The following is a 14,262-nucleotide window of genomic DNA, read 5'->3' on the forward strand; positions in this document are numbered from 1 at the left end:
GGAATGCAGAACGTCAGTGCGAAGGGAAGTCATGTTTTTGGGGCTACACCGCAGACAGTTTTGAATTAATAACCGATTATTATTTCGAAACATAAATGCACTTTGTATGTTGGATTTTGATCGAAATGGGAGACGGATTGTGTTGAAACCAGGCATTCGCTCAATCATGGCTCAGTGAGCAGGGAATTTCCAGTCGACTTATGACAATTTATAAATATTGATTTTGGAATGGTTGAGTTTATCAGACAGTTGCACATTAACCCCATACTGTGCTCGAAATTAAGCTTTTAATATGATATTATCGCTAAGCCTTTTACCATCAATACTACTACTAGCTGTGTATGGATATCAACATGAATTCAATTCCAAATGGTTGAAAATACTTACGACATACAGCCGGGTCTTCATCACTGCCATCCTTACAGTCAGCATCTCCATCACATCTCCAACTATCCAAAATACACCTACCACTTGACCTACACTTGAAGTCTGATTCAGGACATGGTAGGTCGCAGTTCTGTTCGTCACTTCCATCTCCGCAGTCATCGGTTCCATCGCAAATAGTGGCTGATGGCGTACAGTTGGTGTTTCCGCATTGGAATGTTCCTGCCCGACAATGTCTTGCCGGACATGTTGCTGGTTCATCAGATCCATCACGACAGTCCTTTTCACCATCACATTTCCAGAACCAAGGAATACATTTCTCATCATCACCACCGCATCTATGTTGACCTGCTGTGCAGTTGGCAATGCAAGTCTTGGTATCACGGGCCAAGTAGTATTGGTTTGGACAAGCACATTTGTAGCTTGGAGCACCTTCTTCAATATAACCTTCAATATTTAGATATGTGGATTCTGGCGGAGGTGACAGCAAGCAAAGGTGTGAGCATCCTCCATTGTTATCACCACAAGGATTGTTATAGGGTACTTGTCGGAGTGGGTGGTTGATATGTATGTCGTATGGACGATGGGTGGTATTTCTGATTACCTGATAGTCTTGTCCAGTGAATTTGTTCGCTCGCATTATTCCTTTGATATTCCAGTCAGTCCAGTAAAGATAATCGTCGAACAGAGTTAGCGCGAAAACATGAGGGACTTTCGTGCCTGATAGGACAATATGTCGATGATGCCCTTCAAGATCAGCAAATGCAATGTAATCCAAGTGAGCATCGGCCCAATATATACGGTCAGTGAAATAGTCTATGGTCAAAGCGTTAGGCCAGGCGATGTCATCTTTCCAAGTCAGAATTCGAGTGAAATTGGATCCGTCCATGCCCATTTTGGCAATGTAGGCTTGTAAATGCCACGATGTGAAGTATAAGTAACCAATACCTGGATGGACCACAATTGCTCGGGGATCGATTACGCCACTACGGAGAGTTTTACGTTTGGTGCCGTCTAATTCAGATACGTCCAAGTTCTTCGAGTGCCTATCAAGCCAGTAAAGTTTTCGTCCTACCCAATCAATGGCGATTCCTTCTAAACCGTGCGAATCATGACGGATAACGGGCTCCCTTTCTGGTTTTTCCAGACCGGTACCATATTTAGAACGATAGATGGTTTTAGCGGTGACATCGCAGAAATACATGTAATTTTCCTTGCTATCGAAATCGAGTGCTACAACGTTCATTAAATCTTGGTGCATAACGTTATAGACTCGGCCATCTACGGACATGTTTCGGACGTAGTATTTATTGGTGAATACCAGCCAAGGATCCGTCTTGTCTTTTCGTTTGCAAGTATGTTCGTCATTTTGACGTTCATAATAGCGTTCATCGCATTTACAGTAGAAGCTTCCAGGTGTATTCGAGCAATGTTGAGAGCAAACACCGGGCGTTTCAATGCATTCATCAATATCGGCGCAGGCCTTTCCATCTGGTAACAGCCTGGAAAAATAGACACTCGGTTGAGCATCAATCACGAAAACTAATTTAGGATATACTTACTTGTAACCTACATTACAATCGCAATAGTAACTTGTCAGAGTATCTACACATTTATGGCCGCATTGATGTATCTCAACCTTGGCACATTCGTCGACATTGCAATGCAATGGTTCATCGGAATCATCTGAACAATCAGAAACTTTGTTGCAAACAAGATGGTAGTCAATACAATTTCCATTGGTGCATTGGAATTGTCCGGCTGGGCAGGTAACGTTCTCCTTTTTACAATCTACTTCGTCCGAATGATCACCGCAATCGTCCTCGCCATCGCATCTATATGTGTTCCTAATGCATTTGAAGTTCTGGCACGTAAATTCTTCTGGAGAGCAAGTCTTGTATTTGGCGTTACAGAATTTTCCTTCATCCGTGCCATCTCCGCAATCGTTGTCATGATCGCATGTCCATCCCTGGAGGATTAAAAGGGAAAGTTGAATTGAAGGAAATGTTGATAAGGATGAACTAATATTAATGTGCCTGTATGCAGGCAAAAGGAGGGACACAAAATTTAATCGTATTAGTGTTGTCTTCTTTCGGTACTTGCTTTCTCGGAAAAATGAACTCCAAAGCGAGTATCCAGAAAACTAGCAGCAAAAGCTGGATGATTTCCTTTTAGTTTAAGATGGAAGGAAGATAAGCTCCCATTTTAGTATTGTTTAAAACCACAGACTCGGAAAATCCAAATTTATCGAAGGAACAGCAGTTTGGAGGGAATTTCCCAAAGGATTAGTGTTAGTGTTAGTGTTTCCTGATTACTTCACTATAGAGCATAGGGCATTCACACAGTGTCCGTTTTCAATGAGACTATGTTTTAGTTTCATTATCACCTCATTTAATGCTGTGTCAGTGATAAGTCTACACAAGCGGAACGCACAAAAACGAAGACAAACATCGATTACGACCGAGATAAAATGATCGAGGGGCTGATTCTCAATAATCTCGATCGCCGCGCGCGTCAGACTTCGGATTAATGTTAAAAACAAATTGGGAGGAGAAGGATTTAGGAGATTCATTTATTGAAATTAGTTTTAAAATAGAACCCACAAACAATAGAAGCCAAGCGGATAAAATTAGTCCGCCACCATCTGGTGCCACACTGGATAATGTTAATGGCGATAGTAGGGGGTGTAAGACCAACCTATATTTTCATCTGATATTACCCTTCTTCTTTTTCTTTAGCCGTTGATTCGTTCAGATGCGGGGTTTGCTCGATTCCTGAGATTACCCTATTGCCACGAAACTAGGAATAGACCCTCGGGCATTGGCAATGAACTTTGGAACATTTTAGTGGGTCATAGAGCGGTTGCTGCTACTATGGGAATCTTCTCCTGTTTCGACATTTCATTTCATTTCATATTTAAATTGAGATGCTCCTATTTCTGAGTTGAGTTCTAAGTGAAACAAATGCGAAGGGGAGAGGGGTAACCAGAACAAATCTCTATGGTGCAGGTGAGATTTGACGCTGCAACAACTTAGCGCTCTAATTACTAAGTCAGGCACTCAAAATATTAGCGTAAAATCAAATGAGACCTTCGATGTAAATACGCAGGTACCTGAGGATTAGAGAAGTTTCACCTTAGTTCGTCATTAATTTTCTCTTTTTAGAAGTAACACCTGAGTAAAATAATATTTGACTTATTCTCAGGTATAAGAAAAGGGATCGATTCAATCCAGGGGAATTTTTTTTTACATAAGTTCCTTATAAGTTCGTACAATTCTCGCAGCGACGCTTCCATCCCTTCAACCTGTCCAAGTAGCACTTGACGCCATTTCTGCCAAATAGTTATTTATGAAGATAATAACCTCATTATTTGAAAAAAGGTCCTTGCCTTCTTGGCGAAATTTTGAATCAAAGAAACGTTAAAAGTTGGTTGGGGTTAGATAGTGAGCGGAGTGGGCAGACGATTCAAGTCATAATTCGTGGAATTTTATCATGGAAACCGTTGTTATTTGGATGGAACATTTCATTTCTGTGAAAGTGACTGTTTTCCGCAATTTCTGTCGCTAAGTTAGTCATAACACGGAGCACGATATTGGAAAGTTTGGTGCAAATCCAACTGCGAAAGTATTTTTGTTTTGTAGTTGATGAGTTTTGATTTTCGACTTATTTATCTAATTGTAAACTAGATTATAGATAAAGCCACAAAAGCGCTTATGGTGTGGTTAATCTTAATATTGGAGATATGAAATGAATGAATGGTTTTAATAGTTCTGGGGATGCTTGAAGCTAACGCAGATACGTAAATGCTCGCTTCGTACGCAGTCGTCAGATAATAGGAAAGGATAATTTCACTCAAAAATTTGCGGGTCCTTTAATTTCTCCAATTTTCTCATCTATCCTTAGGGACTCAAAATATTATGAGTCTAAAAATATGGTATATCACCATTGAATTAAAAATGTTTAGATTGAGTGCAACTCGGGACGGCGACGAATAACTTCAGACGTACCGCTAAAATATGCAAAAGCAAAATCTATCTATATTTTCAAATGAATGAAGTGTTCAATAGCGGACGATTATAAAATGTGTCACAGATATCTCTCGATGAGGTGAAAGGCTCTTTCAATTTGAAGTCAAAGGTTGTTCTCTTCCAATTTGATTAGAAAGGTTCTGCCAATTTGGGTCAATTTTAAAAGAGTGGAGGACTAAACAGGGCGCGTCAATATTTTTTACTTTTATTCATGAGGACCGTAAGTGTAAATATCAAGTAGAACATAGGGTTTCAGGCGAACTACCGAAGTGTATGCTTTGCACACTGCTAAAACAGAAATAAAGCGACAAATTTAACGCAGGGGGGTTGGAGTTAAATACCGTATTAGACGAGTCTTTTTAATAATTGGGGGTGCTCTGGGCCGATCCCTAGTGGGTCGCTCATAATGCGGGAGCTTGAAATGCCCGAGCTAGTAGAGTTTTTCAAAGAAGAGTGAACCGCGAATGACTGGTACACATTAGGGTAGTCATATCTCTGGAGCCGTTGATACTTCTCTGCCGACGTTAATGGGCTGGTGTGATCCTGGCTGTAGCAAGGTGGTAGTGATAACGTGTATCAACAGCTAGTCCTTTCTTCCGATCAGCTAAACTTAGGTCAGACTATAGGGACTCGACGGTACATCCGTTCCTACAAAATAGACAAACCTAAACATAGGACATTTTAGGGACGTAGGTAGAGCCGCAATATGAAACCGGCCGCCACCCGCAGCGTCCAGTAGGAAGGTATTAATGGCTGAACCATCCAGCGAGACTCTAAGATGCGCAAGGACAAATGCAAAAGAAGTCCCGTAAAGTGGTACAGTGGAATCCCGATAATTCTTATCCCGATAGTTCGCATTCCCCCCCATTTGTATAAATTTGCCCTTTATTTTGCAATTCCGACAATTCGTACCGAATCGACAATCCCTTGACATTATGAATTATCGGGATTCTACTGTATAACTACGGGTGCCAGCAACTTTATAGTGTTTCTCTTCCGGAAATAAACCCGAGGGAGATCAACGGAACTGCTACCTTTCTTCAGAAGTATATTAGTAAAGATATGAAAAACGGGTTGATGGAACTGGAGGAGTTATTGGACCGCATTTAATTTTACGCGTAAAAGACGCGCCAAAACTAGAAACAGTCGTAATCCTCGTTGAGAGCACCGTAAGCACCAAATGGATAGCATATAGCTCGATGCTGAGTGAACTGGGGAAAAAGCCAAAAAAGCAAGACGGGGGAGTTTTCGTCCAAGTAGTCCCTTGGCCGCAAGGATTAGAAACAAATTGATTTTGACGCCGCTAGAAAACTGTCTATCTAAAGTCAATGTGGATACGAATAGCGGAGTCACAAAAGCGAAGCAAAGAAACAAAATGGGACTAATCTGCCAGCTCTACTCATAAGACCGACGGCGGGTAACACGTTTGTGCACCTCATTGGAGATCAAACTCGAAGATAGTGAAGCAAACGTGTCTTCAATATGAAAGCCTTTGCTCTCTAGTTTGAAATATCACGTGCTTCCTGGAAATTTGAAATGTTTCTTACAGAAAAGACCAAAGTGGAAGAAGTAAACAAGCGTGAGTAGCAGGAGGTTACCAATACCCGAACAGGCACAAGCTCCGTGAATTCTTAAGACGAAAAAGTAATTGTAGTGAAAGTTGCCGAATAATATTTGGGCAGACTTTTCAGCAACGGAAAAATTAGAAGTGGTCGGGTAATATGTAGTATAGGGTAGGATATGAGTAGCCTTCACAAAGTGTGACAGGTGTTTGGACCATAGGCACACCTGGCAGTATGCCAGGTATGTAGGTCACTAAGTGGAGACTTGCATCAAAAAAGAAGGTGGCGTTCTTTGTAGGGATCGCTGCACATACTGCGAATGTCCAGTCTTCAGGGCGGAAGTGGAAATGACTAGGAAGCGGCCTAAGATGATTCGGAGTGCAATCGCTCATCAGTTGCTAGGGTAGTTTGCTGCAGAAATAAAAGCTGACCTAGCGAACCGCATTCTCAGGAAATGTTTAATTAGCTCTCCTCTACAGAGTGGCGTGTTTCCGATGAGGTGAATGGAGAGCGCCTTGAGCAATTATTATAACGAGGAGCTTGCATATGCTTATAGTACTGCCTCAGAGAGTGACCTGCGTCGCACATCTTGCTAAAGAACGCGAGACTGTCTATAAGGGCAAGAGAGAGGACCCAAGAAAGGTGACTGTTCGTGACGAATGGCAATATACTCTCCATTACTGGTAATCCTATTGGAGGTATAGATGGACTGCGCCGTTCATCGGAAACTTAGCTCCATGTTTAAACTAAAAAATATTTTAGGATTGATTATTTCCTCACCCTAGCTTTTTAGTGGGCAAGTGTGTGGAAGGTGGGATGAGATTAGCCATTGACTATCGTGGAGAATGTTGAATTAGGGCGGCATAAGGCAAGGTTTTTTCCACTAATAATTTTTTTTACTCCTCTCTGATCCCGTTGGTTGGAAGGCTAGGGGGCTAAAGTAATATGCAAGACGGTCCAGGTTAGTTCTTTGAGTACGAGCAAGTGTGCATTTGCTAGTTTGATGGCTTACAGTTGCAAGATCCTAGCACTCAGTGCATTAATAAATTCGCCACCATACCCAAAATAACATTAGAAATCGTGTATTCCTTATTTATAAGGGTGGCGGTTTTCCGTATGTATTTTCTGCGCAATCATAAATACAATGTCTCCCAACATAGCTAACACTTGTTGGCTTGTAGATAAAGACAAGAGGCGTGTCTTAATGTGCATTGTTGGAGTTGCACAGCACGAACTGGAATAGATAGTTTATTCAAAGAAGGGCTATCTAGCCTGAGTCTTGTATATTAATTTTGGAGAAGAGGCCTAGAGTAAAGTGGAGCACATTGTACAAACCACTTATGGGGACGTATAATAATTAATTATGGTTTTTAATTCCTACTAAGTGTTTTCTTATAGTTACGCCTGTTGCTGCGGTCTCAACATTTTCAGATATAAAGAATTAGGTAATCCTCGGCTAGGTAGTAAAAGCCATGTTCAGCTTTGTGACATTTCGCAATGGTTCACAGAACAACTAGGCACGATATTTCTTAAAAATTAAGGCAAAACCAAAAGATATCAGGCTTTGTTCAAGTGAAGACTTGATCGGAGATTTTGTATGCCATGTTCAGTTCTTCTACAACCGTTTAATGAGCATATTGTATGAAGTATAGAGATCACTCACGTATTTCTAATGACAAACTGATTGGAAAATTGTTTATCAAATTTTTCCTGATGGGAAATGTGAAAGCAAAGTGTTCAGGTTGAGCTCATAATTGAAGGAATTTTGACGAAATTTCGTGGAGATTCTCACCTTGGTTTGATGTCACTAGCTCAGAAATATAGGATGAAATCTCGTAAGTCAATTTAAAGAAGTTTGAAGGGGGGACATACTCTTTTTACTTCACGAAATTTTTGAAAAATAATTTGTCCGTCATGAAACGCCGAGTTTCATTCTTGATATCCTATGCTTAAAAGCTAAAGTCACCGGGTTGTCTAACACCCGTGATCTATACGATAACTCAACTGGACTTGATAACCAATCAGGATGATCAATATAAATTTCAAATTCGTTAGTAATCATCATAATTTTGTTTATGGGCTATCAACACTTGAATAGGAAATATGTATATTCTACAAGCTTGATTAATTAAATGAAATGTCCCTGATGTGGCTATCACAGCATGAAAACTTTGTTGTTAATAACGAGACTGAGAGAGAACCCTGAGAGATAACCTGGCTCTAATGGAACCAGGGAAGGCTTCCGGCGTGAAACCATCTGCTGTTAAATCTGCTCTGAAGAGTAATGATACACATACCCAAATGGAGAAATCTGGCGGGCGAAAGGATTTGTTAGAGAATCTTAGGTCACTAGAGTAGCGTTTCTTTGTTCCTTAAAAATAGGGGTACGAAGAGCCTATTAAGGCCTTTAGCGATTCACTGTTCTAACCCATTAACCCATCACCTGGTGAACATGGACCTATTTAGATTCACTAAAATAAGCGATTGTTGACAGGAAGTGTCCTCAATAGTTGTTTCAAGGGATAGTGGACCTATTATATGGATGACTCAGTACTTCGAGTCACGGTTGACCTAGCCTAGATTGTACGATCGCCTATTAGAGAATAATTGTGTGTAAACCCTAAGACGGAATAAAAGCGTTATCTACAATGACTCCATCAGTATCATTTGGGAAGTATCACAACATTAGGCAATCTGTTATTACTTCTAAGTTCTCAGAGCTTTGCTAGCAAAAACTAACACGAGGTGACATTTTTGAATAGCAATAACTCTGAAAATGGAAGTAATCGTGCGGGAAATCCTCTCTATAACTAGAGCGTTTTTTCCTAGAAATGAATTTAGTAAGGAAATTTTTAGCACATTTGCAATTTACGTAGAGCAACCATACCAAATCAACCGGTTTCGACCAGTCTGATTAATGCATGATCATGATTGCGTAATGACCGACATATATTTTTCTATATATTGGTTTAGTTAATGGTTGGACAACCGTTTATATCAGTAATTTAAAGTACTCACTTTATTAATGCATCGTCCGTTGTCGCATGTGAACATATCCTCGCCACACGGTTGGGGTGTTGGGCAATTATGCAGAGTTGTATTTTCATCAGCACCATCAACACAGTCTGGATCGCCGTCGCATATCCATTTCTTTGGTATACATTGTGCACGTCCCCAAGCCTTATTTTCGACACAAGTAAACTCAGTTTCCTCATCACATTTTCGATCATCTAAATAGGGTTTACTGTTTATCTTGGGTTCTAGTACCTAAATTGGATAATACTTACTGCATTGGTGTCGACTGTCTTCGTCACTGTTATCCAAACAATCATTATCACCATCGCATATGTAAATCCTTGGTATACAATTGCCATTGTCGCATGTAAACAGATCTCCAAAGCATGTACGTCCTTCCGATTTACAATATTCTGGTGGCTCATCAGCTCCATCTCCGCAATCATCATCACCATCGCAATACCATGTTGCTGGAATGCATCTGTGATTTGGACATCTGAAGCTATTTTGTGGACATGTTCTTTGGCCGCAGTGTAGAGGGTTTTCATCTGAGTTATCGCCGCAATCATTGTCACCATCGCAGAGCCAATAAGGTTCGACACAAATGTTGGTCTTTTCGCACTTCAGATGGTTTGGTGGGCAAGTCGTGTTAGTTGGACAACGTTCGTGGGTTTCGTCTGAGGTAACATTATCTTTGCAGTCATTGACTCCATTGCAAACCTGTGACATTGGAATACACCTTCCATTGGCACATGTAAACTCTCCATCAACGCAGGGTGGATATGTGCAATCGATTTCATCAGATCCGTCCTTGCAGTCGTTTTCGTGGTCACATTTCCATGTTTTGAATATACAGCGGCCGTTGTTACATCTGAACTCATTGGGCGAGCAGGAATGGAAGGAACAGTAATTAACATCTTCATCAGAATTATCTCCACAATCGTCATCTCCATCGCAAGCCCACATCCTTGATATACATTTGCCGTTCTGGCAATAGAATTTGCTGGCTTCGCAGGTGTTATTTCTAGGAGCACACATTCGTCCTTCGTTGACAACCTTAGAGTTGGGATCACACTTGCATTCGGCCTTTCCATTAGGAGCAGGGTGACAGCTCTGAGCACAACCTCCATTGTTCTGTAGACATGGGTTGACACTACATTTTTGCCGATCAAGGCTGTATACTCGTATGTCACGCGGAGAATCTTCTAATCGTTTCACCATTTCAATCATGTTAGCACCAGTATGTTTCTCAGCACGGTATACACCTCGCAATTGCAGATCTGTCCAGTAAATATAGTTTCGGAACACAGTTATAGCGAATGGATAGATGGTTGCAGCAATTAAAGTTTCACGTCCTTTGCCATCGAGCTGGGAACGCTCAATCTTTTCTCTGACAGCATCTGTCCAGTATAGCATTCGTTCATCATAATCGATAGCGAGACCACTAGGTTGGGACAAGTCTTTATCAATTATTGCTTTCTTTAGTGAACCTGCCATTGTTGTTTTGAAGATTTTGCCAGAAGTTCCAAAACGTCCCCAATCAGTAAAGTAGAGAGTTCCGTTGCAAGGATCTAGAACAATAGCTCTTGGTCGTTCAACTCTCGCAATCATTACTTGTTCTGTTCCATCTAGATTCATAGCGAATATGGAGCTATTAGAGCTGTCGGTCCAATAAATCTTATTTTGAGTCCAATCATAGGCTATTCCCTCAGGATTGATGCCACGATTAAGAACTACGTTCACATCATTCATTGAAGGGTTGTTTGCTGATGTCCATGCAATTTTCGCCCATGGACGGATTTGAGTGAAGAAAAGTTTATTGTCCATGAAATCGAAGTCTAAGCCTACAACGTTTGTGAGATTCACGACTGGGTGGAATGGAACCTGTGTTGATCTTGGATCTAAGTTTACTGCCCGAATTTCGGTTCGAGTTGAGAATACCAGATATTCGTTGACAGTTTCACATTTTCGTCCATCTGCAGCAAGTTTGCCAGTGGCACAGTCGCATTTAAAGTTCAATACGGATGGTTTGTTAGGTGCGTCAGGTGGAAAACTGAAGCACAATTGGTCACAACCACCATTTCCGAGTTTTGCACAAGGATTCGATGAAGAAGAGGCAGACGATTCTAATGGTTGGTTATTAATGTCGTATATGGCAATGTCTCGCAATTTTTGTAGATTTGTTCGGAATTTCTCAGGTTGTGTAGTATTACCTGGTAGTTTAGAAGCTTTAAAGACGGTCATAAGATTTCTGTCAACCCAATATAAATCGCCTAAGTAAACTGCAATTCCCATTGGATTCGGAAGGTTTCTTCGTATGACCTGTCGATTGCCACCTGTGTAGGATATTTTTTGAATCATATCCAATTTTGAATCAACCCAGAATACGTCATGAGTCAACATATCGATGGTTAAGTCGCGTGGATTTGAAATGCCCGAGGTAACTACTGGTGTCCAGTTCGAACCGTCCAGATAGGCTTTTCCTATTTTAGGATATTGACCATAGTCAATCCAGTAAAGGAGTCTTTTAATAGGGTTGACAGCTAATTCTCTGGGTGCATCGCTTGTAGTTTTGACCAAGATCTTTCGGTTATTTCCATCGAGCCAGCAAACTTCAATATAATTTTCATGTGGGAATACATTTGTGAAGTATACATTTCCGGCCACCCAATCGATAGTGAGTCCTCGTATACCATTGCTTCCAATTCCATCTTTAACAATATGCTCGATCTCGGTGCCATTTGGTCGTATCCTGAAGATGCCGTTCCATTGTCCTCGGTTATATTCGGCCCAATAAATCCATTGCTCTCTGTAAGCAACATCAACATGAAGAATATGATGTCCTTGTCCGGCGATTGGGACCATTGCTTCAGAGCTATCGGCCAGAGTGTATCCTCGAGCGACGTCCAATTGTGAGACGACAACAAATGTTTTGTGTGGAGTGCAGCTAATATCATTTTCTTTTTTGTAACCAGTTCCACATGCACAAATACGTGATGCTCCATCATTAGGAATGCAAATGTGTTCGCAGGCTCCATTGTCGCGTAGACAAGGATGCTGTTGCATTGAACGTTTCTTGAATATGGTCATACTTTTCAGGTCCGGTTCATTGTCGATGATTGTTTTTGGATTATCGCCTCTGGGAAGGTCGACCCGAACTATCTTTTCAAAAACTGGATCAAGATAATAAAGGCGGGAATCTAGGATTCCTAAAGATTTAGGTCGAGCAATATCGTTTTGTTCAGAGAGAAGCATTCTGAATCCTTCGCCGTTATAATCTATGATGCAGACAGTGGGAGGGTGCTGAGTACTGTAGTAGATAAGTTTTTTGTCGATATCTACAGTGATACTTTCTGGCCTATCAATGTCTTCCTTCAGGATCATAGCATTATGTCCAGCCATATTTACACGACCTATTTTTGTTGGCACGCCAAAACCGCCATCGTCGATCCAGAAGAGTTTTCCATCAGTTGGATCTAGAGCTATAGCCTTAGGTTTGGAGACTGAAGTTTTGTTTCCATCATTTGCAAGGATAACAGTACGATACTTGACTTTTCCATCTACACGGACTACTTCAATATTACTAGCAATGCGGTTTCCAATGAATAAGTTTCTGCCAAGCCAATCGAAAGCAATGATGTATGGTGCACCTACCAAGCCAGTGTCTGCTCCGAGGAACTGAGTTTTATTTCCTCCTCCATACGGGGTTGAGTAAATAGTGCAGTTTTCGTCATCATCCTCGCGGCCTTGCACCCAATATAACATTTCTCCCTTTCGATCGTATTCGATGGAAGCACTGCTTTCAATTCCAATGACTGGAGTTAAAGCTCCAGCCCTTCCATCAAGTCCATTCAATGGGACGTCGACAATTTGATTTCCTTTAACAACCATTAAATATGCATTTTCCTCTTCAGTGCATCGGCCGTCAGCCAATAGGCGGTAACCTGGTTTGCATTTGCAGGACCAACCTTCCTTTGTACTAGGACTCAATAAACAAAGATGTTGGCATACTGCTTTATTGCAAGGATTTTCATATAAAGGTTGCAGTGATGGGTGGTGTACGTGAATAGAGAGGGGTTGACTAATCAGGTGGGATACGACGGTCTGATTTTCACCTCGGAATTTTTGAGCAGATAGCACGCGATTTAGTTGACGATCTGTCCAGTACAATGTATCCTCGAATAGCGACAGCGAATGTGGATGAAGAAGATAGTGACTACCAGCTAACACCTGTTGCCTTCCAGTGCCGTTGTAATAACAGAAATCGATGAAGTCTAGTTTTGAATCGGCGAAATAAACCCGTTTTGTTGCAATATCCAACGTCAAACCGTTCGGCCAGTATATTTTGGTATTTATGATTGTCTGTCGCATGGTTCCATCCATTCCAATTCTTTCAATTCGTGGGTTTTCTCCCCAATCTGTCCAGAAAATGAATTTTGCATCGGGACTAGGGTCCAAGCACATACCACGTGGTTGTGTTATATTTTCGCGAACTAGAACCATTCGATTAGATCCATTCTCATTGCAGACTTCGATAGTGTTGAGTTTACTGTCCAACCAATAGAGGTTCTTTCCAATCCAATCATAAGCTAGTCCTTCAACTAGGTCCAAACCAGTTGTAATAATTTCCTGTGGCTCCATACCACGATCCAGTCGTGAAATCTTCTTCAATTTCATGTCACTCCAGAAAATGGTTCCTGTATGCATGTTGGAGGCAGTTGCAACCACATTTTCGACAATGATTGGAACTCTTTCAAGTCCTTGCTCTTTAAGGTCAGCAACAAGTATTGAATGTCTGTTGGAGATGATGAGAAAAGCGGATGAATGATTGACCGCCTTACAACTGTGCTTGTTAGGTTCTAGGACGTAGCCATCAGTGCATGAGCAGAAGTAAGATCCTTTTGTATTTGTGCAAGTCTGGGAGCATAATCCAGGGGGTGAACATTCATTCAAATCTTCACATGTGAAACCATCGGAGGCGAGTTCTGATCCAGGGGGACAAATGCACATTGCGCCTAATGGTGTTTTTTGACAACCGTTTGAGCAGAGCCCTTGTTGATGTTGACATTCCGCCAAGTCGCATCCTGTTCCTGTAAAAACACAAGATATTGAGGGTAAGTTCAATTTGAATCAATATGATGAGTATAGTGCTGTAGAGATAAAATCAGGGCCCGATGTGAAAATTATACGAGTCTAGAGTGAAAATTATGCGGACCACTTAGCCTGTTTTTTCATTAGGATTTCTATTACGGACACTTAAAAAAACCCTGGAC

General features: G+C 41.2%; 1 protein-coding gene across 1 annotated transcript in view; it reads right to left on the reverse strand.

Moving 5' to 3' along the window:
• The window catches only part of LOC119657358 (low-density lipoprotein receptor-related protein 2), a 392,732-nt gene that overhangs the window by 11,782 nt on the left and 366,688 nt on the right, over nucleotides 1-14,262 (reverse strand). The window contains exons 9-12 of the mRNA XM_038064231.1: nucleotides 9,262-14,079; nucleotides 8,993-9,204; nucleotides 1,947-2,353; nucleotides 388-1,886 (exon numbers count right to left, since the gene is read on the reverse strand). Coding sequence (XP_037920159.1) covers nucleotides 388-1,886; nucleotides 1,947-2,353; nucleotides 8,993-9,204; nucleotides 9,262-14,079 — 6,936 coding nt within the window. The remainder of the gene's footprint in view (nucleotides 1-387; nucleotides 1,887-1,946; nucleotides 2,354-8,992; nucleotides 9,205-9,261; nucleotides 14,080-14,262) is intronic.

The sequence above is a fragment of the Hermetia illucens genome, chromosome 5 (assembly GCF_905115235.1).
Source record: "Hermetia illucens chromosome 5, iHerIll2.2.curated.20191125, whole genome shotgun sequence".
NCBI lineage: Eukaryota > Metazoa > Arthropoda > Insecta > Diptera > Stratiomyidae > Hermetia > Hermetia illucens.